The sequence below is a fragment of the Myodes glareolus genome, chromosome 19 (assembly GCF_982192425.1).
Source record: "Myodes glareolus chromosome 19, mMyoGla1.1, whole genome shotgun sequence".
In the NCBI taxonomy this organism is placed as follows: Eukaryota; Metazoa; Chordata; class Mammalia; order Rodentia; family Cricetidae; genus Myodes; species Myodes glareolus.
In genome coordinates, this window is record NC_142044.1 from 38,936,241 (window position 1) to 38,958,459 (window position 22,219).

The 22,219-nt window shown below is 41.9% G+C and overlaps 1 protein-coding gene across 25 annotated transcripts in view; it reads right to left on the reverse strand.

The window, feature by feature from the left end:
* Positions 1-22,219, reverse strand: part of Rbfox2 (RNA binding fox-1 homolog 2) — a 252,997-nt gene that overhangs the window by 122,477 nt on the left and 108,301 nt on the right. Inside the window, exon 1 of one of the 25 annotated variants that reach the window (XM_085678318.2) lies at positions 9,670-9,866. The exons of the other annotated variants lie outside the window; for them this stretch is intronic. Coding sequence (XP_085534444.1) covers positions 9,670-9,684 — 15 coding nt within the window. The 5' untranslated portion in view covers positions 9,685-9,866. Of the gene's footprint in view, positions 1-9,669; positions 9,867-22,219 lie in introns of those variants that run through there. 25 annotated transcript variants of the gene reach the window in all.

A 22,219-nucleotide genomic window follows, 5' to 3' on the forward strand; every position in this document is an offset into this window, starting at 1 on the left:
ATTAGCATTCCTACAGAAGACACTGGTTAACCAAAGTCTATCCTCACTGCCAACCCTCCATCTTCCTTCTTCCTCTCCTATATGACTACAATGGTGGTGGTGGTAGGAGGAACATAGTCTCTCTTCAAACCATCTTTTCCACAAACTCAAATTTAAGAAAACAGTGTTTCAAGAATGCTATGTGGCCCCAAGGTCTAAATGAGGAGCAGAAGGAGGGTGAACATGAACAAGAAAGGCAGGACCGTGAGGAGTGCGTTCACCCACTGATACAAGGGGACTGATCTAATGAGAGTTCACCAAGGTCAATTGGACTGGGACTGAACGAGCAGTGATCCAACCTGATTTTCTGAATGTAGCCGGATTCTCTGAATGTGGCTGGCTCGGGGTCTTTCTGAAAAGCCATTGACAATGACACTGGGACTTGTTTCCTCTGCATATACTGGATTTTTGGGATCCAGTCTGTTTGGATGCTCACCTTCCTGGACCTGGAGGGAGGGGGAAGGAACTTGAACTTCCCACAGGGCAGGAAACCCTGACTGCTCTTAGCGATGGAGAGGGAGGAGGAGAGGGAGGAGGAGAGGGAGGAGGAGAGGGAGTGGGGGGAGTGGGAGGGTGTTGGGAGGAGGGGCGGAAATGGAAACTTTTATAAATTAATAAACTTTTATAAAAAAAAAGAATGCTATGTGGCTGGGAGGTGGTGGCACATGCCTTTAACCCCAGCACTCGGGAGGCAGAGGCAGGTGGATTTCTGTGAATTTGAGGCCAGTCTGGTCTACAAAAGCTAGTTCCAGGACAGGCACCAAAGCTACAGAGAAACCCTGTCTCGGAAAAAAAAAAAAAAAAAAGAAAGAAAGAAAGAAAGAAAGAAAGAAAGAAAGAAAGAAAGAAAGAAAGAAAATAAAAGAATGCTATGTGATAGTATGCTGTGAAACCTTCAAGAATTTTCTAGGCTCAGCAAACAGCAACTGAAAGTTCAAGGTCCTCCAGTGTACCCACCAAACATCTCTTCCAAGCCTGTCACTTCCAATGATAACTGTTGTCCTGGTTTTCCCACAAATTTTGCCTTCTTGCTTCTTTTCACTCTACAAATGTCCATTATGTGCCAGGTACCTTTCTCGGGACATATAATAACCAACAACTTCATGAAGGAAGAACGTCAATTGGTAGGAGGTAGAGAAAAATAAGAATTGAGAATAGAAGACAGACAAGGAGGTAATCAGCACATACGTAGGCTATTCCTTTATGACATCTGAGTACCAGGCAGTGAAATGGCTAAGTGCTAAGGCTTGGAGGCAACAAGTGTGGTTTCTATGTTCAAATAGTAGATGTCAGTCAGTGTGACACCTGAGGAACAAACAGAGAAAAGCTTCTAAGAAAATGAAGCTAACACTTAAGCAGGAGAACAAATAGTCGGGTCACCCAGGCCAGTGTAGGACATGTGGGCTTCAAATCTGATTGAGATATGAACTACTCAGAGTTTTGGTGAGACCAGCAACAACACATGACATTCATTCTGGGTCTGAAAATATAAATCAGTGGTTCAGGGCTTGCCTGCAATCTATGAAGTCTTGTGTTCAATTCCTACTACTGAAAGTAAACCGTGTCTCTATCTGTGTCAGTTCTCTGCCTACTGCCAGGGTATTATTCACCATTGTGAGCTACAGTTCACAACTAGCCACATCCACCTCTCTAGACCAGTAGTTTTCAAAGTACGAATATATCTGTTCTACCTGCAGCATCAGCATCCATGGGAAACGTACTAGAAATGTAAAGTTCTAGGCCCACTCAGATCCAAGGAATCTAGCTGGAGGCAGAGCTCAACCATCTGACTCTTGGTACATGACTATGTCTGAAATTGTTGCTACTGCCCAATGGGTTCATTAAGGTTCCTTGTTCTTCTGAGAGACTACCAAAATAATCCCACTGTGTCACTATCTTAAGGACAGCTCATGTTTGCCTGCCAACATCTGTTCCCAATCCTGCCTACTACTCCTAAGAACTGAGGTCAACAGTATCCTCAGCAGGCTCATCTGAAAATCTACCCTTTAGTCCATGGTGTACCCTACCCCCTGCTCTAAAGGAGACCTGACAGCTCCTGGAATACAGCTGTTTCTGCAGCAATCGCTGCTCACCTGCTTTGGTAGAGGCGAGCATCCTCCTTGCTTCTCAGCACAGCTTCCAACCACCTGCCCCCCTGCTCCCATCCAAACTGCAAACTGCAGATCTTTTAAAAGAGGTTCCACTTCCTGTCATCCTAGCCTTAATCTTGTCTTCAACTCAGGACTTCAAAATCCACACAGAACCAACATTTGGCCTCCTAGGATTTGTATTCAACATTTTAGCACCAAATATATTTTCAACTCTTCACCTGAACCACCTACTAGCATCAGGTTAACACCAGCATCACCTCTAAAAACGACAAGCTTCTAAAGAAGAGTTTGTGTGTGCTAGTTTTCCAATGCAGCAGTTCTCAACCCTTCTTATGCTTTCTGGCCTACAAAATAAATCCACCCTTTTACACTGTCTCTACTCCCCATCGTGTTTCTCCTTTCTTCCTCGGACAGTTTGGATGCGACAATGTAACATTACTCATTGTTCTTTCCAGAAGGTTTACACCTTTCCTACCACATAACAGCTGTGTGATTGCTACTCCTTAATTCAAGGCTCGGCTATTTTCCCCAGATAAGACACAGAGAAAGAAGACAAAACCAGAATACCGCCATGAAACCAATGTCCCCATCCTGCCTGACTGCAAGCAGATGCCCTCTTTCCCATTAGAGCCCTGTGTCTGGGCTGGACAGAACACTCTGTTCCTGAAATAACTTTTTTTAAAGCACCCTCTGTTTCTTCATCTCTACTTGGATCTATCCCACTAACACAACACATAGTTGATATTCACCTTTTAAAAGCCCTTCGGTCTACATTTCCCTATTCTGTTCTCTTCTCCTCAACAGTATTCCTAGTCACCCATACCTGCCAACTTACAATGCGGTTCATCCCAATATTCTCCAAAACAGCTTTTCCTAGTCACTAACACCCTACCAAGGCCAGTGTCAATGACTTGGTCTTACAACCCAAAACTAGTAGCACTTTCTTCTCCAGGCAAATCTGTCTAGTTTTTTACCTACCCAACACCATTCTTTTCAATAACTTTCAGAAATGACTCAAGTCATGTTCAATCTGCTTTCTCTTACCAGTTTAAACAAGGAAAGAAAACCATGTATGGACGACTCCCCACCTTGCTTGCCGCTCTTCTGCCACCCACACTCAATGAGTAGAAAACAATATTTTCAGCCAACGTGTATTAACTGCTCAAGTCTTATTATTAACATGATAACCTACGAGTTTCATGAGCTTTCTTCTCTTAATGTGTCTGGCTATGTGTGTGTGTGCAGGTGCATGTGTGTGAGCATGTGTATAGAGGCCTGAAAACAATCCCAGGGTTGACAGCACTTCCTTTTAAATAGGATCTCTCACTGGCCTGGAGATTGCCAATTAGGTTAGTCTGGGAAGCCAGAGAGTCACAGGGAGCCATCTTTCTGTCTCCATCTTGACTTCCTAGCAGGAAGAAGTGTCCATTACCATGCCTGGTACTTTCATATACTCATCAAGTGCTTTACTAACTGAGCCATTCCCCAAATTCAGTTTTCTGGATATTTGTTTGTTTGTTTAAAGATAGATTGTTGTTCTGTTGTCCAAGCTGCCTAGAACTCACTCATTAAGTACACTAGCTGGTTTTGAACTTGAGGTGATTCTTTTTCCTTGGCCTCCCAAGTGCTTGCATTATAGGTGTGACCCACCATGACTGATTTACCAAGATGTTATGCACTAACCCAAATTTATTCCAATTGTAAATTCTGTAATAAGAAGGGAAGCCTTTTGTTATCTATCTAATATATAAATCTGATGATACACTATCTTGCCTAGATCCATTAGTGGATCTTTATTAGAATATGCAGTCTCCTATGTTTTCTTTCTTACCAATAACTGCCATTCTACTTAGGCCCTGCACACAGGTTAGAGGGGGAGGGAGAGGGGGAGAGGGGGAGAGAGGGAGAGGGAGAGAGAGAGAAAGCTTGTCATACTCCCAAAGCCAGTTCTACCTTCTCATAGCACAAGCAATTATCCTCTGTACTTTTATATACTTCACTTCTCTTATTCTAATGGATGTGCTCAGTTCACTTTTAAGCATGATAGTCTACTATCTTTTATTTTATATTCCTGGAGTACCTGAAATCAAACCTAGCGCCTTGACCACTGAGCTATATTCCCAGTCCTAAGTCTCTTGTATTTAAAACAATACGAACATAGCTTCTTCCCACACCTAGCTACCCACTGAATTCCTCAGAGTCAAACTTCTGCATCTACTGTTTCTATCTTATTCCCTGTCTCTTCCCCGTGGACTGCCTCACCTGACTCTATAACAGGTAGGTTTCTGTCCTCATCATTTGCCCAAAATGGCTCTAGCTAAAGTCTCTAGTAACCACCATGTTGCTGACCTCCAATCTCCGACCCAGGTTTCCACATCCTGGATTTACTCCAAAAGAACAGGCTCCCTGTTTCCTGTCAGGGCTTATCCCACTCTACCAGGAACTAACTCCCTTTCTTGCCCTCCATTTCCTCCTGAGGTCATTCTCATTTTAAGCATGCAGTTTCTGTGACACTTTACGGAGTCTTTCACAAATTAAACCTCTATCTTTCCATGTGTTCCTGGACCTGGGTAGACAGCTATCTAAACAGTATTTCCCCTAGGAGCATCTCAATTACCCCAAAATATTAAATCCAAAATCAAGTACATGATCCCCTTCACCTTTCCTCCTACAAAAACCTGTCACTCGTCCACATCACGGCAACACCCTGCCTATTTTACCTGTCTCTCTCCCAGAGTGCCTCTTCTACCACCCCACCCTGAGAGCGCTTCTCTATTATAGTCACTGTGCTTGGCTGCATTCTTACTCTGCCTTAAATTGTATAGATAGCTTTTAAAAAATAAAAATAAATCAAAACTAACTACAAATTCTATTTCATGTACTCCTAATTCCATTCACGGCTCCTTACTGTCAAATGCCCATTTGTAGTATAGAGTCTTATGTTATCTGAACTGAACAGCTTCTACATTTTGTGATAGCCCAAATTACTACTGTCTTGTTCTCTAGCCCTACAGACCAATCAGAATGGTAAGTGATTTCTGGAAGGTGGGCACTAAAAATAACTTCCATTTAAAAGGTGCTGTTATTTTTGCCTTATATTTACTTATCACAAAATAACCTCCAAAAACTTTCAGAGAAATTACATTTACAGCCTACCCATCCTGTTTTGGAAATCTGAACACTAACACTCCAATATGCTGCACACGGATGCACTGCACAAGCAAGGCCAAGGTTCAGTCTAAGATGCCCATGTGACGCTGCCACGCCACTCTAAAAGAGACTTTTTCCTAAGGACTCCATGAACATTTCCCATGAACGCTCCCAAGCACTATCACATCCTCTCCACAACCCGCGAAGGAAGACTCAGGTAACTAGTGGGGGTGAAAACAATTCACATCTCCTTATTTTTCCTACTCTGTTCCTGGGTCATCCTGAGTGCAGTGGTGCCAACAGGAAACCACTGAACAAATAAGAGAGGGTAGGAGTGGTGCAATGAGTTTGAGGACACAAATCCTAACTGTAACATACAATTTTCTGCTTTCTAGTCTGTAACATGAAGAGATGGAGGATTCCCAGTGTTGTTGAGGACTGCAAGTGGTACATATATGTCCATCAGACATATTAGCACTCAACAGGCTACTTAAAGAAATAAAAATCATTGTTTAAGAGAGATGAGGTTGAGTTTCTAGCCTTGCCATTTGCTAAGTATTATGAACTCTCTTGATCTCTTCCTCATCACTTGTGCAGTAAGTAGTGACATCCTTTAGTAATGTTGTGAGAATGAAACAGAACAATGCAATACATAAAAGAACTTTCCTAACTGAATAAAATCAGACAACAATTCCTATTGTTAGATACACTCTTCATACACTGTATTTACTCTTGAAGGGCACAGGATGTCTTTGACTATCTTTGTATTTGCAACAGCTGGTTCCATACATTGCAAGCACTCCTTAAACACTGGATAAACTGATTTACTAAGACAGAATTAACTGATGACAAAACAATTAAAATGAGATCTAGAAGTCCAGCATACAGTGTGTGGTAAGAGTTCCCACTGCCAGACTAGCAAAGCTCGTTTGGACTGGAGAGCAGGTTGAGTTTTCTGAGGATTTTGGAAAGTGCAGTATAATTGTTTACTTGATAAAAGTCACAAAATCATCACGCAAATGTGTTTGCTTAACATGGAAATCAAGTCTTTCTGTTTGTTTCTTCCTTGTCATCATTTGAGATGATGAAGACAGAGTGAATAAATGACATAAGAACTCCCCATACTGCTGCATATACTCCCCCAAAGAGTTGAGAGGCAGCCTTAATGAGGGCTTCCTACCCACTAACACTTCTAATATCAATAAGGGCTGAATAGTTCACATAAAACTAATTTGTATTTATCAAAGTTCTCCCTATGTGAATTCAAGGACATCCTCAACACAACAGGGAAAAAACATTCAGGGATGGTTTGCAGTCTGTTTAAGCAAATATTAAAAGCAAAAAGCTAGCCTGTGCAAGTAAGGTGGTGTACCAATAACCTCAGCAACGGGAAGGTGAAATGGGGGGGGGGGCAGGAGTTCATCTTTGTCTACTCATTTTGCAACCATCCTGGGCTACGTGAGACTATCAAACAAAACAAAACACAAACAGGTGCTGTGTACTAGTTAATTGATGAGCATCTACAGAGCGCCCCACACCGTGTCCCACACTGTGCCATGTGCGTATCATCTCATGTGTGTCATCTCAAATCATGGCAATCACGTGGTACGATTAATTTTCCCACACAACAAATGAGAAAACTGAAGTTTGCAGGAGAAGTAACTTGTTCACAGCCACACAATTGGTAAGGGCACAAGCAGCATTCAGTGAAGTCTCCAACACGTTAACTCTGCACTAGATTAGTCCTCCTTCTGACGCCACCAAATTCAAAGACACAAGGATGGCAAAGAGGCAAACAATACAGCATTCTCTCTCAGAGTTCTAAGCACAAGGGCAAATTAATGAGCTATACTTAACTGCACAGACTAAAACACTGAGATGATGGTCTGTAACCTTTACCTTTCAATTACAGGTTAGATGAATGTCCGAACACACCACTCAGAGGTACCAACAACTGAACATAGCTCAACAACTTTTCTGCAACACTAGAAACAGTGTGCTGACATATTGCTAATACTGAACCAAGCAGACAGTTGGAGATAATACATGTGCCATGGGCTTCACAGCTTTCTTGTGCTCAAAGAGCAAACCTTTTGGGCATACTAACCACTATACAAAATTCTCAAAATCAGGTGTATCTGGGCTAACCCTATGTCTCATGAGTACAAAAGCTGAGGCACAAACAGTTAAAGGGTTACTTGCAGTCACACCAGCTGATATTCACTACCACTGGCCCAGGCTAAACCTAGAGTGGAGCTCTGCTCTCCCATGTCCACCCTGGTAAGTTTCTCCCCATACAGCATCTCAGGGATTTCTGCTTAATCCTTGGCCACTAGATAACCTCCTCCATGGTCAGGGGTTGTACAGTTAGCTATCTATGGGCTAGAAAATGAAGGTGGTAAAGAGAATTTCTGGAGCTAACAACACCACCCAAACATTCAGGGGCCACAGTAAACATAACACAAAGCTTGAGGTACAGGGGATTTGTGTGTGCGCACATGAGTACATGTGGAGACCAGAGGGTGACACATTCTTTACACACTGCCAACACCCAGATTTTCTTTTACAAGGGTGCTAGGGATCAGAACTCAGGCCTCGTGCTTGTATAGAAAGTACTTTATCTGCTCAGCTGCTCTCCATCCCTAAAAATTTACATTTTTATGAACAGGGCTTGGTGACAAACATCTTTAATTCCAGCACTTGAGAGACAGAGACAGGAGGATCTCTGTAAGTTTGAGGCCAGCCTGGTCTACACATCAAGTTCCAGGACAGCCAGGGCTACACAGAGAGACCTTGTCTCCAATAAATGGAGGGAGGGAGGGAGGTGGGAGGTGGAAGGGAGGGAAGGAGAGAGAGTTTAGGACATACAGTGGCAACTGCAACCAAGGAAATCAAGACCTTTGGCTGTTCCAGTTCTCTTGGCACAACAACGTCTCAGTGCAACATGCGGTGTATTGGTCAGCAAGCTGTTCTAGGCTATAGTAAAGGGACTAAGATAAATGTGCAATGGTAAGACAGAAGAAATAAGAAAGGAGACTGTCAATATCAGTTTCATCAAGTCTAAGTAAGCCAAAATTAGATTAATTCAACTCCTATTCCTTCATAAGGTCTCTTAAAAACAACCAAAAGACAGAAGAGCCATCCTTCCTGAGAAGGATGTGGACCAATCCCCTACCCAGCGAAAACTACTTAGTAAGCACTCATGTGTCAGCAAACCCGAGTTCTCATAAACACAATACTACAAAAATAAATCAATAGAAGGGAGGAAATTACATTTCAAGGTCATATTCAAATGGAAAGGAGAAACAGATAAAGAAGCCTCCCTAACATGCCATATAGATATATATTCTGTAACCTAGCTCCATCTTCACAAACACTGTTAAAATACTGGCTTCTGGCATTTACAAATGTAACTTCCTGAAGCCAAGTGGGTTTCTGTGATTCCAGACATCTGGGCTAGAGGGCAAAGGGCAAAGTAAAACTTCCAAAACCTGGCTAGTAGCCAAAGGCATCACATGGAATAATAGTCTCCCTTAGCAACACACAACAGCTGTCTGCTTAAGACAACTATCGCCATCTTTACAAAGGATTATTGATGCTAGTATTTTTGCAACTAAAAGCAAACGGGGGAAGAGGACTCTGTATTCTTTTCCTTGACATTTTCCTGACAATTTTTATATTTCATCATTTATAAACTCCAACTATAGAATGTTCACTCTATCCCAAATTGCACTGCCACAATTACCAGCAAATTAAAATTAAGTAAGGTACATATTAAGTTCTGGCTTTACAAATGTAAAATGTTTTATAATGGCTGGTTATTAACTACTATTCCAGTTGCCATGGGCCTTGTTTCTAAGTATGAGCAAGTCATTCTTTGTGACTTAATTACTTCCCTACAAGTTTTAGTAACAACAATGACCTATTTCACAAGACAACCTTGAAGGACATTAATTATTGGATAAAAACACACAAAAGCTTATTAAGGACTGTGCCATCTACTGGTGCTATCTACAGATGTGGCTTGATTATCAAGACCAGTGTTCTCTACACATAACACGCAAGCCCATCCTGACCCACAAGGAAGACTGCCCTCCTGAAGCTTCCAGCTCATGCCACCCGGCCACTTGCCTTCTCCAAACCTACCAAGCCCAGGGGACAACACTGCTCTGGGAGCTCAAGTCTAACAAGATAAACAACATTTAGAAACCAGACTCTAATATTGTAATCTGCAGGGTTCAAAGGCCCTCACACCTGTGTGAGGAAGGGCTGTGTCCTGTGCTCTGCGGAGCGTCTGTGCAGGCACAGAGCCTCAGCTTTCCACTCCTTATATGTGCAAGTGCAAGCCTCACCACAGCACTCTACTCACCCAGAGGTACATCATGGCAGAGCCGCTGCAGACTCAGCTGGCGTTGAGCCTGGACTGCAAAAAGGCACTTCAGTGAACCAGAGGAAAAAGGATACCAGAGTGGGGTGCAAGGGACCAAGCGGGGAAGAACCTCTAAAACCACTTGAGTTAAAAAAATCTTCTGAAAAAATAAAATAAAATAAACCACCAGCTTTCTCCCCCTCCTCCCTCCTCTCCAGCCGACTGTTCTGTTGTTCTCTCCTCCCTCTCACCCTCCCCCCTCTCAGGGAGTTCCCAGCCCAAGTGTCTAAACTGGAGCGTACAGCACACACTCTTTGTATTTGCCTTCAGGGAATCTCTCTAGTCATTCTCCTTCTAGAAGCACAATCGCCACTCTCAAAGATTATTGCAAAAGGTAGGGCCGGGCGGGACTGGAAATGAACAACCAGCACCAGGTTCTAGTGTTAGACATAGATTAGTTCAAACATGAGTGCTGCAACCAACAAACTGCCCTCCAAGATCAAGGCAAATGCATCAAGCTTGCCCCATCCTGATTCTTCTAGGTCCCCTGGCAGAGGTTGGGCACGTACACGGAATCTACTAGGTTTCTACATTTCCCCTCCACGACACTGGCCTGGGGCCCACTATGCTTTTTGTCTCCTTACCACTACAAACTCTCAATCTATAAGACTTTAAAACATGGGAAAATTCAGATACAAACTTTAGGGGAAAAGCTTTTCATCTCTCTCATTATTAGCTCTTGCTACCATCACTACTTAGCACAGCCTTCTGTCTGAAAGGACCAGCAACAAGGGTTTAAGAGTCGTGTGGCTCTTGGTTCACTAGCCTACTACACAGACTTTTTACCTGAGCATGTGGACAGGGCAGGGTATAAGGCCTGGGTCTAAATTCCTCGGCCAAAAAACACAGGTGTGCCGCTCCCACTCCAAACCCTCGGGAGTCAAGACAGTAAGATGATCCTACAGTCGCAAGTTAAATGGCCAGGGCTACAAAGTGAAACCAACAAAACAAAACAAAGCCCACCCTACTGGCACTTGACTCTCCTCATGGGCCTGGAGTTTGTAAGGAAGCATCCACCATCTCTACAACAGGTATTTCCGTACCAACCTTCTCTCCGCACCCTTCAGGTACAGTTTATCTAATTTTGCGTAGTGACTGGCACAAAGCTACAAAATATCCTCAAAATGTTACTGTTTTTGAGGAACATTCTGCTTGGTTAACTTATTTAAAGAAAATCAAAACAAAATTGAAAACAAAAAGTCTAATACCTTCCAGGTGCTTCTGATATGTTTAAACAGCTCCCTCCATCTTGGGAGACCCCTGAGAAGGGTTGCAAGTCCCAGGAAGGCACGCCACCTCTGGTGCTTGTTGCTGTGCTGCTCTGATTCCACGTGCCTGCTAAAATAGTGTTGTTCCTCTGAGAGTCCGGGTCTAGTCCCTCCTGGTCCATTTTCTGCTGCTTCCTCTCTAAGAACAGCCTCTGCAGGGAGTCTATACAATTTCTGCTCCCTTCCTCCCTTATCAGCTCTGTTGGACTTGGTGGATTGGGGTAGGGATCTCAGCTTTGTGTAGAGCAGTGGTTCTCAGTCTTCCTAATGCTGCGACCCTCGAATAGAGTTCCTCATGTTGTGGTGACCCCCAACCATAAAATTATTTCTTTGCCACTTCATAACTGTAATTTTGCTATTGTTATAAACAATTTAAATAGCTAATATATAGGATATCTGAGATGCGACGCCCCCCTCCCCAAGTAGGGCAAGGGTAACCTACAGGTTGAGAACCACTGGTTTTGAACCTTTCTGTTCCTTCTACAAAACATCTCTCTGCTTCCTCTGAGGGCAAGGTTGCCACCTTTCTAGTATAAAAATCAGAATAAAAGTTTCTAAGCTTAAAGCGGGACCGAATTTTTGTTTTTAATTTTTAAAAAATAAGAAAACATTTTTTTTCTGAGAAACTCCAGAAACTCCAGCACTAAGAAAACACATCTTAACAATGGTATTTAGAATCTGTAATATGTCCACAATTAATTCTTACATGAGATTTTCCTGTCTCACAGACAATGATCTAAGTTTGAAGCTATCAGCCCTGTCTCTCTTCTACGAGAAATAAATACGTTAACATCACATTAAGAAACTGTAGTTAGGAAAAGGGTGGGAGGAAGACATGGTGTCACTGTGTAGCCCAAGTTAACACTGAACTCGCAGCAATCCTACTTCAGCTTCCTAAGTTCTAGAAGGACCAATCTATGCTACTACATCCTTAAGACTTTGTCGATACTTTTTAATCATTCATCAACTGTGGCATCAATAAAACAAACATGACCAAGTTCAAATATTCAACTTTCATTTTAAGGGGTAAGATAAAAATAAAAACAAATCTGCAGCTAGGCGAGTTGGTGCACGCCTTTAATCCCAGCATTCAAGAGGCAGAGGGATTTCTGTAAATTCGAGGCCAGCTTGGCCTACAAAGCGAGTTCCAGAACTATAGAGAATAACTCTATCTTGAAAAACAAAATAAAATAATAAAGCAAGAGAAAAAATACATGGAAAAAATCCTCAAAATGAAGCAAGAAAAGTCTAGATATGTCACAAAAATCAGAAAATCACCTTTACAATCTCCACACCTTTAGAACCTTTAGAAATGTCTTTTAAACCATATGAAATTTTTTGTTTTAAATGTATGTAATTCTTTCCTTATTATAACTTCTCAATTAGGTAGACAGTCAGAAAACAAACTGCTGTGCTGTTCCTTCACAAACAGGAAGAATACTAACAGACAAGTCAAGGGACTCTCCTGTGTTCATGCCCATGCATGTTCACATTCTCTACCTTTAAACAAAAGAAACGAAGAGGCAGGAGAAAAGTCTTTCTAATCATCAGAGTCAAATAAGGAAGCCTGTAGTTTACAGCTGCATAGGATTCATGGTAAGGAGCTGGGGACACAGCAGAGTAAAACTGCTTGGGTAGCATGTGTGGGGGCCCTGATTCCACACTATGCAGCTATCTGAAAATTCACAGACGGAGACTATGCCCCTGTGTTCTGAATTCATCAGCCTCTGTATTAGAGTTCAGGGGGAATGGGTTAATTTGAGTATTAGAGGAGGCGTTCTTCTAGGGAAGGTCTGAAAAATGTCTAGCATGCTCAATTCTGGGACAGAAAGGTAATTCAGAACAGCTTGTGGATGCTGTCAACAATGATACCCTCGGCAAGCACACTGTCTGCGGCTTACGGAAGTGCTGGACTTTATACCATGAAGAAGAGTAGGTTCCTGTGACTGAAAGGCTGGGGTAAAGTGTCTATACAGTGAGGCAGCATAACTGCTCAGGAACACACCTGAAAAATCAGGCACTGAGATTTAAGAACCTGAGGCAAACATCTATATGCACTTTATTTCTTTCACCTCCAGGCCTGGGAGAAACAATAAGCCTCACTTCAATGACGTACAAGCTAGATGGCTGGGCAGGGTGGCCCGTGTTTTCAATCCTTGCATTTAGAGACAGAGGCCAGGTTTACAAATGAGATCCTACCTTAAGGGGAAAAAAGTAGGTTAGAGATATCAGATAGGAGGTGCAGCTGAATTTGACTTTTAATAAAAGCTCAAAAGAACGAACCTCTTTTTACCTTATTTCCTCTCAGCTTAAAATAGCAGGGTTCCCACAAGGTGGTTCTCTGACAGGACTCTGCTGCTCAAAATGGGCCCCAAGACCAGCACCCATATCATTATCAGCACAGAGGAGCTTCTTAGATACAGAGATTCTTGGTCCCACTCCAAAAGACAGGCTCAAGATGCACACTGCAACAAGAGCTCCAAGTGCTTGTCATGCACAGGCAATCTCAGGAGCTGGTCAGAGAGCACTGGCTCACTGCAGACCAGCCGTGGAGAGACCCTGCACCAGCAGTAGCAGCACCACCTCCTTAAGCACTCCAAGCTCATTGTAAACTATGACATTCAGTACCTCACTACATCTTCCTAGTGTTCTTGTAAGCAGACCATCTCTATCACATATATCAAAGTAAAATGAGGTCAAAAGAGGTTAAACACCACTCACACTCTCACTGAACTGACTAAAGGAGCTGTAAGCTGAGTACAAGACGCCACGATCATTTCTATGCCATACCTTCTTACCAGCAACTGAGACTGGCAAGGTCACCCTGCATTCTACCTCTGCCTATTATGAAGACAAAGGCCAAAGAGAGGACTGTGACTCAGAAGAAACAGGCTGCTGAGGCACTGACTAAAGCAGACAGTAGGTGACAAAAGGTCCTGCGAGTTGTGGTTGTTCTAGGACAGCTAAAATAAGCAGTAGTTATATACATAAAAGGGGGGAATCTCAAAGTTGGTTTCTTGGCAAAAGCAAGCAGAACATCTGTTAGGGTTCCTTCTCCAATCCCAAGGCAAAGAAACCAGAGTCACCATCCCTGACACAGAAAACTTCATTATATTAGGGGACCTGTTTCAAATACTCTCTCAAAGAACCTCCCCAACTCGGACTTTCTTAGTACCACCCCTCACCATAATTTTAGACCTCAAGATGACTTCCTACCTTCTGCCTTGCATTGCCTGTTCACTCCACCTGACACCCAACCACATTCTCACTCACTACTCACAGCAGAACTCAAAGAAGTCATCTACATCTGTCTCCTCTTCATCTCCTTCTAATCAAAGTTCCCAAGTCCTGTGATCCACTATGTCTACCTCTCCCACCTAACCCAATGAAGTTATCTGGCTTCTTAGCAAGAGTCAACTAAGTTGACAGCCTTTTAAAAATGTTCTCCTCTAGTTTTGGACATGCTAACAACTTGGGGATTGTGTTGTTTTATTTTGTTTGAACATTATCACTGGTTTCTCCTTAGTGACTTTCTGGGCTTTTCCATCATAAGAAAATATTCCTTGTTATTCAGTCTAATCATTCTCTTCTCTCTGAATTTTCTCTTCTATTCCCATCGATTTGATTACGGCATTAGTGACAAAGTGGCATACCTAGTAGTGATACTGGAACATGGGAAGGGAGGCAGTCTAGGTTAGATATGACAAAATACTACATGCTGAAAACAGCTTCTTTAACCTGTCACCACTATCACCTCTGAAATCTACCGTGCCCCTGCCATTCCCTGCCTAAATGACTGGTATCACCTGACAAAAACAACAAGGACCCCTTTCCTGTACCCTTATGCATCTGACTTCTCTTGATGTGGCTCTCACAACCCAGGAGGGTAACATCTCTTTCATGATGAACCTTACAACACTTTCCCCATGTCTGTTGTTGTTCCCCTTCAAAATATCCATCTCACTGCAGCCAGGAAACAAGATCACTGCGCACCCCCCCCTTTCACAGAATACACAGGATTTTATTTTATTTTTCTATCCAAACTCCTTTAATATCCTCTGTGCTCTGCAAGGTTCCCAAACCTCCAACCTCTCTTCAAACCATTATCTCCTCTGTCACTGCTCTGAATACACTGGGATCTTATTCCAGCTCCTTGTCAGGTAAACTCCATCCCTCTCCTCCAGATTCCACACTCCTTTATCCCTTCATCTCCAAATCCCTCTACATTTGGTATCTCTTCTTGGCTAGGCTGCTCTTATCTTTTAAGTCTTAACTTAAACATTCTTCCCTGGAATAAGACCCCCAGATACTGTATCTAGATGAGGCCCTTCCTCCTAACCCCTGGTCCTCTATCACCATGTCCTGTTTCTTTTCTTCCTGACAGCTCCAAAAACTCTCTAAATGTTTTCTCCTTGTCTGTGGCTAATTCCTCCTTTAGAAAGCAGTACTTTGTGTATCAAACACACACAAGTGAGACTTTCTATCACAGAACATTTATTTTATCCCTTGACTCTTTGTTATGGAAGGTCAAAGTTATTCATAGGCATTTCTGACACTCAGCAACTGTCTGAGTCCTATAAATAAAATTAGAGTGCTACTAATTTCCTCCTAGTTACCAAAAGGACAGAAAGCTTTACCATCACTGAAATTCATAAATAGACATCAGCATCAGTGACTTTAAAATATGACAGTTGAAAATAATCATAATACTAGTATTAAAAGAAGTGCCAACTTAGTCATTTGTTTTAAGCTAATTTAATTATCAACATTCCAAACTGCCTCATTTCCAATGCTGTAAATTTATTCTCAGTATGATAAAACCATCCAACTGAAAACAGCACTCTAATCAAACTAGGCACATTTAAGTCTAGATGAGGTGGTCCTATGTGAGTATTCAAATTATTCAATTCCTCAGCCACAGTCAGGTGCCACACATGGCAAGTAGATATCACAGTGGACATGGCAACTACAAGACATTTTCATCAACAGGAAGCTGTATGGATAGACCTATTAAAGAACGGTGACAACCAGGAAGCAGAAGGACTCTTACATACATAGAAAATGACACTGTTGTGTGTGTCCAAGTGGGAAAGCTCCTGGGGTCTTTTCTCTGAAAGTACCTTAATTTAGGTTAGGAGAACTTCTGTCCTGGTGATCTGGCTAACTGTGCACCAAAGTTCAAAAGGCAAATGAGGAAAGGCAAATGAGTGGGAGAAAGGGCACTGTATTAGATATAAGAAGACCCAAAGGAGAAGATCCAAAAGGCACAGAAGATATAAGGAAAACAAGGGCAGACTAGCATTTAGTAAGAAACACCAGCCCTCATTCCCACAGCACACACAGATGCTCCAGTCATTGAAGATGCTAATGGTTATGCTAAAATCCATTTTCAGAAGAGCCTGCATTTCGCTGTTGGAAATCAACAGTTGTGCAGCACTCTTAAAGGACTTACTGCCAATGACTAAATTTTAAATATCTTGGTTTTCAAAGGGGGGGAAAATCCTCTCAAGTAACTAGGATACTCAACAACAACAAATAAGCAAAACAAAACATCTAAAAATGCCCTGAATGGTTAAATTTAAGACTTAAGTTTAATTAATACGAGCAAATGTTGCTTACAAAGCAGGTGTCTCCAAGTGTAAGGCAAGCCCCCAGCTTTCTTGAACTATAGGAGTATAGGGGCTATTAAATAGTGTCACACAAAATAGCCTCATAAACATCACAAGTGAAAAGAAAGAGGTTCAAGAATGACACACACCACACTACCAATTATTTAACAAAGAGAAAGAGCCACACACAAGGCCGAAACACCAATGCCTTCAGATCAGTGGTTCTCAACCTTCCTAATGTCGTGACCCTTTAATACAGTTTCTCATGTTGTGGTGATTCCAACCATAAGATTTTTTTCATTGCTACTTTGTAACTGTAATTTTGCTACTGTTAAGAATTATAATGTAAATATCTGCTATGCAGAATATCTGATATGCGAACCCGATGAAAGGATTGTTCAACACCCTACAAAGGGAACAAGATCCACATGCTGAGAACCACTGCTTCAGAGGTTCTATATATATGTATATATAGAAAGGGGTGTGTATATATATATATATATACACACCCCTTTCTATAGAAAGGAATAATGTATATGTGTGCACACACCTGTGTTTGATCTTGAAACAAACACAAACTTTGGTGTTGGGAAGATGGCTCAGTGGGTACATGTGCTTGCTGCCAATTCAGTTTTATCCCTAGGTCCAACATGGTAGAAAGAGAACTGATTCCCAAAATGTGTTCTGAATTCTACATGCCAATGTCAACACTACTCCTCAATATGTAAAGTTTAAAGCCCAGCATGGTGGTGCACAACTTTAATCCCAGCACTCAGGAGGCAGAGGCAGGCAGATCTCCTGAGTTTGAAGCCTGCTTGATTTATGGAGTGAGTTCCAGGGCAGCTGTACACAGAGAAAGCTTGTCTGGGTGGGAGGATTAAAAGAAGAGTTTTGTTTCTCACATATCCTAACCACCTGATTTAATAGGGACCCCAATCCTAGCTTCTTTTGTTTCTTCTTTATTTTTTTTTTTCTTTATCAAGTCTGAGTAAACCTTTAAGAATAAGATGCAGGATGGTGGAGACAAGAAAAAGGAATTTTCCTGGGGTAAAGAAAAGTTTTATCCATGGCCTGGTACACATCCATTTTTCTGAACTCCTGCAAATTGTGATGGCTCTTAGAAAAGGTGGGCCTTTGCTACTTAATGCCCATGAATCCTGCCTTTCATCCTCAGAAAATGCTTGCAGTTTAACTCTGCTGGTGTTAGGTTGAGGTTCCCAGTCCTGTGCTGTGTGAGGCTCATAGGATGTCTTTTATCCAACAGTTAAGAGTTCACCAGTTACTGTGTGCCTGTGATATGCATGCCATGATATTGTTGATAAAGAGGGGGATGTGGCACGTCTTTGTCTCCCAGGGACAGTCTCATTTATAGATAAGACCACTGTGCATGCCATTAACAAGAGGCAGAATGAACAAAAGTTGCTGAGCCAGACACTGCAGATGTCACAAGGCTCTAGATATAGAAGGACTTAGGAGTCGCCAGAGAAGTAAAATCTAGAGTTCCCATAGGGATAACATGGCTGATATGAGATGGAATCTGGGTTCTGACACAGCTAGTGAGAAGAAAGGTAAAAATGGCCAGAAGAGGAGTTAGGTCCCTTGACTAGAATTATATATACTTTTGTGAGATGACATATGGATGCTGGGGATAGAACCTGCTGAGTCCTATGGAAGAGCAGCAGTGCTCTTAACCCTGAGCCGTCTCCAGCTCCACTTCTTTTTTTTTTTTTTCAAAGACAGAGTATGTAGACATGGCTGGCCTGAATTTACTGTGCAGACTAGGCTGGCCTTAGACTCATAGAGATCTGTCTGCCTCTGCCTCCCTAGTGCTGGTGTTAATGGCATTGGCCACCACACCTGGCCAACCCCCTTGGCTTTTAAAGTGAGATTGTAAATATGTCAGCAACAAAAGTAAAAAAAAAGAAAAAAGAAAAAAAGAAAGCCCATCTACCATCACACTAATCCTTGAGATCACAATTTTTAGGAAAAGTTTGTCTTTGGTTCCCTTGCTTAGCCTTTTTTTTTTTTAAATTAGAGGATGTAGACACTGTGATATTTATTCTTTTGGAGTGTTTTATTTTAAGAGAGTTTTCCTATGTAGCCCAGGTTAAGGAGAATTACAGAGTGAGCTCAAGCACAGATGAGGAGGGGCTGGGGCGTTCTTCCCAGCACTGGTGCTTACTGTCGAGCATGGCTGTGGGTGGTTGTTGAGCATCCATGGAATCCCCACCCACAAATACAACAAAGTAAGGATTCCCTTCTAAGTTTCCAAAATTGACCTTACACGTTGTTGTAGGAAAAGGCTTAGGAAATGGAACTTCTCTCTCCCTCCTCGCAGCCATGCTTGCCTCACTTAAGTACCCTAGAGATAAAGATAAATGTGGGGACTTGAGATGAGAGGAACATTAGACCCAGAGAAGTCAGGGGAGGTCATATCAGCTTAAAGTGGAAACTATGTTACAACCTAAGTAAGGAGCAACTGATAGTTCTATTAATAGGATTTTATCTCCTCATAGAACATTTCTGGCATGGTTTGTAGCTTCCCGTGTGGGGGACTATAATATTTACTAAAAATAAATTATTTTTCAGAAATAATTAAAATAAATCACAGTGAACTCATTTGTGTTATTAAAAGTGGTGTCATGGCCTGAAACTAGTGGTCTGTACTAATATTTATGAATCTTGGTTCTTGAAACCTTATTGATTAGATCTGGTATAGAACTGTGTAGTCCATCTTGTGTGGCTTTAGGGAGGCTACCTTCTTAGAGAACGAGGCTACTCCAGCCACTTTTCCTTACTATCTCAGAAGACGCGCTAGCCTTCTCCTGCTTTCAGACACAGGAGCTGGTGCTGTAAGTGTTCGTCTAGGCAGGTAGGGCAGCTCTCACTGTTAACAGCTCACCCTGTGAAGCTGCATGTGCATGGCAATTCAGAGCAGAAACGACACAAACCACCCTCCAGTGAAGAAGGAAAACCTGGAACTGTCGGGAGCCTATTTCTCACACCCCCTTATCCTGATTGTAGCTCTTTAAATTTTGTGACAAATTCTTGGCAACTGTTTGCCTGTCAGCTCATCTCTGACACCCCTTAGTAATTTCTTCCTATCAGTATTTGTAAACTTTGTCAAAATACATATTCATTCTTAAATTGAGCAAATAGTAAAATTGCTTAAAATGTAATTCTCAGTTATTTGGCCCTGGAATATCTTTAAAGTATACTAGATTGAACAACACAGTACTGGTGCCTCAAGTCACAAGTGACCTCGGAAGAGGTGGTTTCATTTGCTCTGTCAGACTGTGAAGTGCACTGTAAAGATAGTAAGCAATTTAGGAATACAAAAATTTTTTAAAAAAACTAAGCCAGATTATTTTGAAAATAAAATCTCAAAATGTTGAAATTAAATATTTATGATTTGTTTATCATCAAAATAGACTGCATGTGTGACACACAGATTAAGTTCCCTTTCCCGTGTCCCTCTCCTCAGGTCTCCTAAGTAGAGCTGTCGGTGTGCTTGGCCTTTCTCACTTGAAAGGTGTTTTTTTGTTTGTTTTTGTTTTTGTAATTTTGGTTTTTCAAAATAGAGTTTCCCTGTGTAACAGCTTTGACTGTTCTGGAACTCACAGGCTAGCCTTAAACTTACAGAGATTCTCCTGCCTCTGCCTCCGCAGTGCTGGGATTAAAGCCCGCCCAAGATAATATTTTTTTTAAATGATATCGTGATCATTTAAAAAAAATCTTGGGGGGCTAGAGAGATGACTCAGTAGTTACTAGCACTTGTTGCACTCACAGAGGACATGGGTTTGGTTCCCAGTACACGCATGGCAGCAAACAACTGTATGTAATTCCAGTTCCATGGATATCCAGTGCTCTCTTCTTGCCTCCTCGGGCACTAGGCACACAGATGATATACGCACGTGCGCGCATGTGAGTGTGCACATACATATGTATATATGCATACTTGCAGACACATAATAAAAGTAAACAAATCTTAAAGATAGCAATAAAATTATACCTGGGCTACCTACGGACTGCTTGTGAAATGATAGAGCAGCTTATAGACTTGAACAGAATCCATTCATAAGGCTTTTTAAGTCTTTATTTTATTTTTGTTTCCGTCCCCTTTCCAGCTACTCAAATGAAGCACAATTAGTAAAAACGCAGAGACAGAAATTGGGGTTCAACCTTAAGGTCAGGAAAGCAAAACAGCTTGCCACTGGCTCTTACCTCTACCTCAGTCTGAAATGGCGATCCTGCCTTCAGGAATCTCAGAATGAGACTGAGACTGAGACTGAGAGCTGTCTCCTCCTGTTTTATAATCCTCTCTAGTTCTGGGATTAAGGGCGTACACCACTACCACCTGCTTTCTATGGCAAGCTAGTGTGGCTACTGGGATTAAAGGTATGTGTCATTGCTGCCTGGTCTATAAGGCTGGCCAGTGTGACTGTTTTACTTTTCTGATCCTCAGGCGAGCTTTATTAAAATACGAACAAAATGCCACTACATCAACTTTCCTGGTGCTGTGAAGAAGGGAACTGAAGTTCCCAAATAGAATAGTTTCTGAAAGATAAAGAAATGGGAAAAGTTGGTAAAAGAGGCTAGACAAATTCACTGATTTATTTGGGCTCCAGGCCCAAGTTTTTGTCTACTAAATTGCTTTCATGTAATTTTTTTTGTGTGTTTTTCTGATCACACTTACCCATTATCTGTTGTAGTGGTAATAGGGAATGTGTGACTATGTAAATACGTGTACACATAAGGCTGTGTTTTTAGCATAGCTTGGATCTGTCAACATCTCTGTTCATTGTCTTTGCTGTTTCCATATTTTCAAATGAGAATAATGAGTACAAATATTTAATTTTATAGAAGAGAGAGAGATTATGTGTGGGTCTGATTATGTATGTGGAGGTCAGAGGACCTTTTGGGAGAGTCAGTTCTCTCCCACCATGTGGATTCTACGGATTGAACTCAGGACACCAGGCTAAGGTGACTTTACCTCTGAGCCATGTCGCTGGCCTGTACTTGACTGTCTATTAGCAGTACTTAGGAATGCTATGGTAAACTTTGATTTCAGTTTTACTCTGTGCAGAGTACTTAGGAACAAGGGGTTAGGAGCATTGACTAGTAATCCTAGATTTCTTGAAATACATTATTTGGGTGAAGGTTACTGTGTATAACTAAACCAAACAAAAAACGCCAAACACATACAACAAAACAAACAACCTTTCAAATAAGAGAGGTTATTTACTTAAATAAGAAAGGGTTATTTGTCTTTAACAAAATCTAAGTCTGAACCCAGGTGGCCCAGGACTGATAGGGTGTCTTGTGGTTGCTGCTCTTGGCTTCTCTATGGGTGGGATGCAGCCCAACTGGTTACTTTAGCCCCAGTCTTCCCTTTCCTTCCTTTCCTTTCCTCCTTCCCCTTCTGTCTTTTCTCTCCTCCCTTTATTTATTTATTTATTTATTTATTTATTTATTTATTTTTAGTATGTGTGTGGGTGTGGGTAGGTGCTTTTGCACAGTAGAAGCCAGAGGTCAATTCAAGTCTCTTTCTCTAGTGCCCTTCCCTTTTAGTTGTTGCTGACATTTGACTAGACTGACAGTAATAAGCCTGAA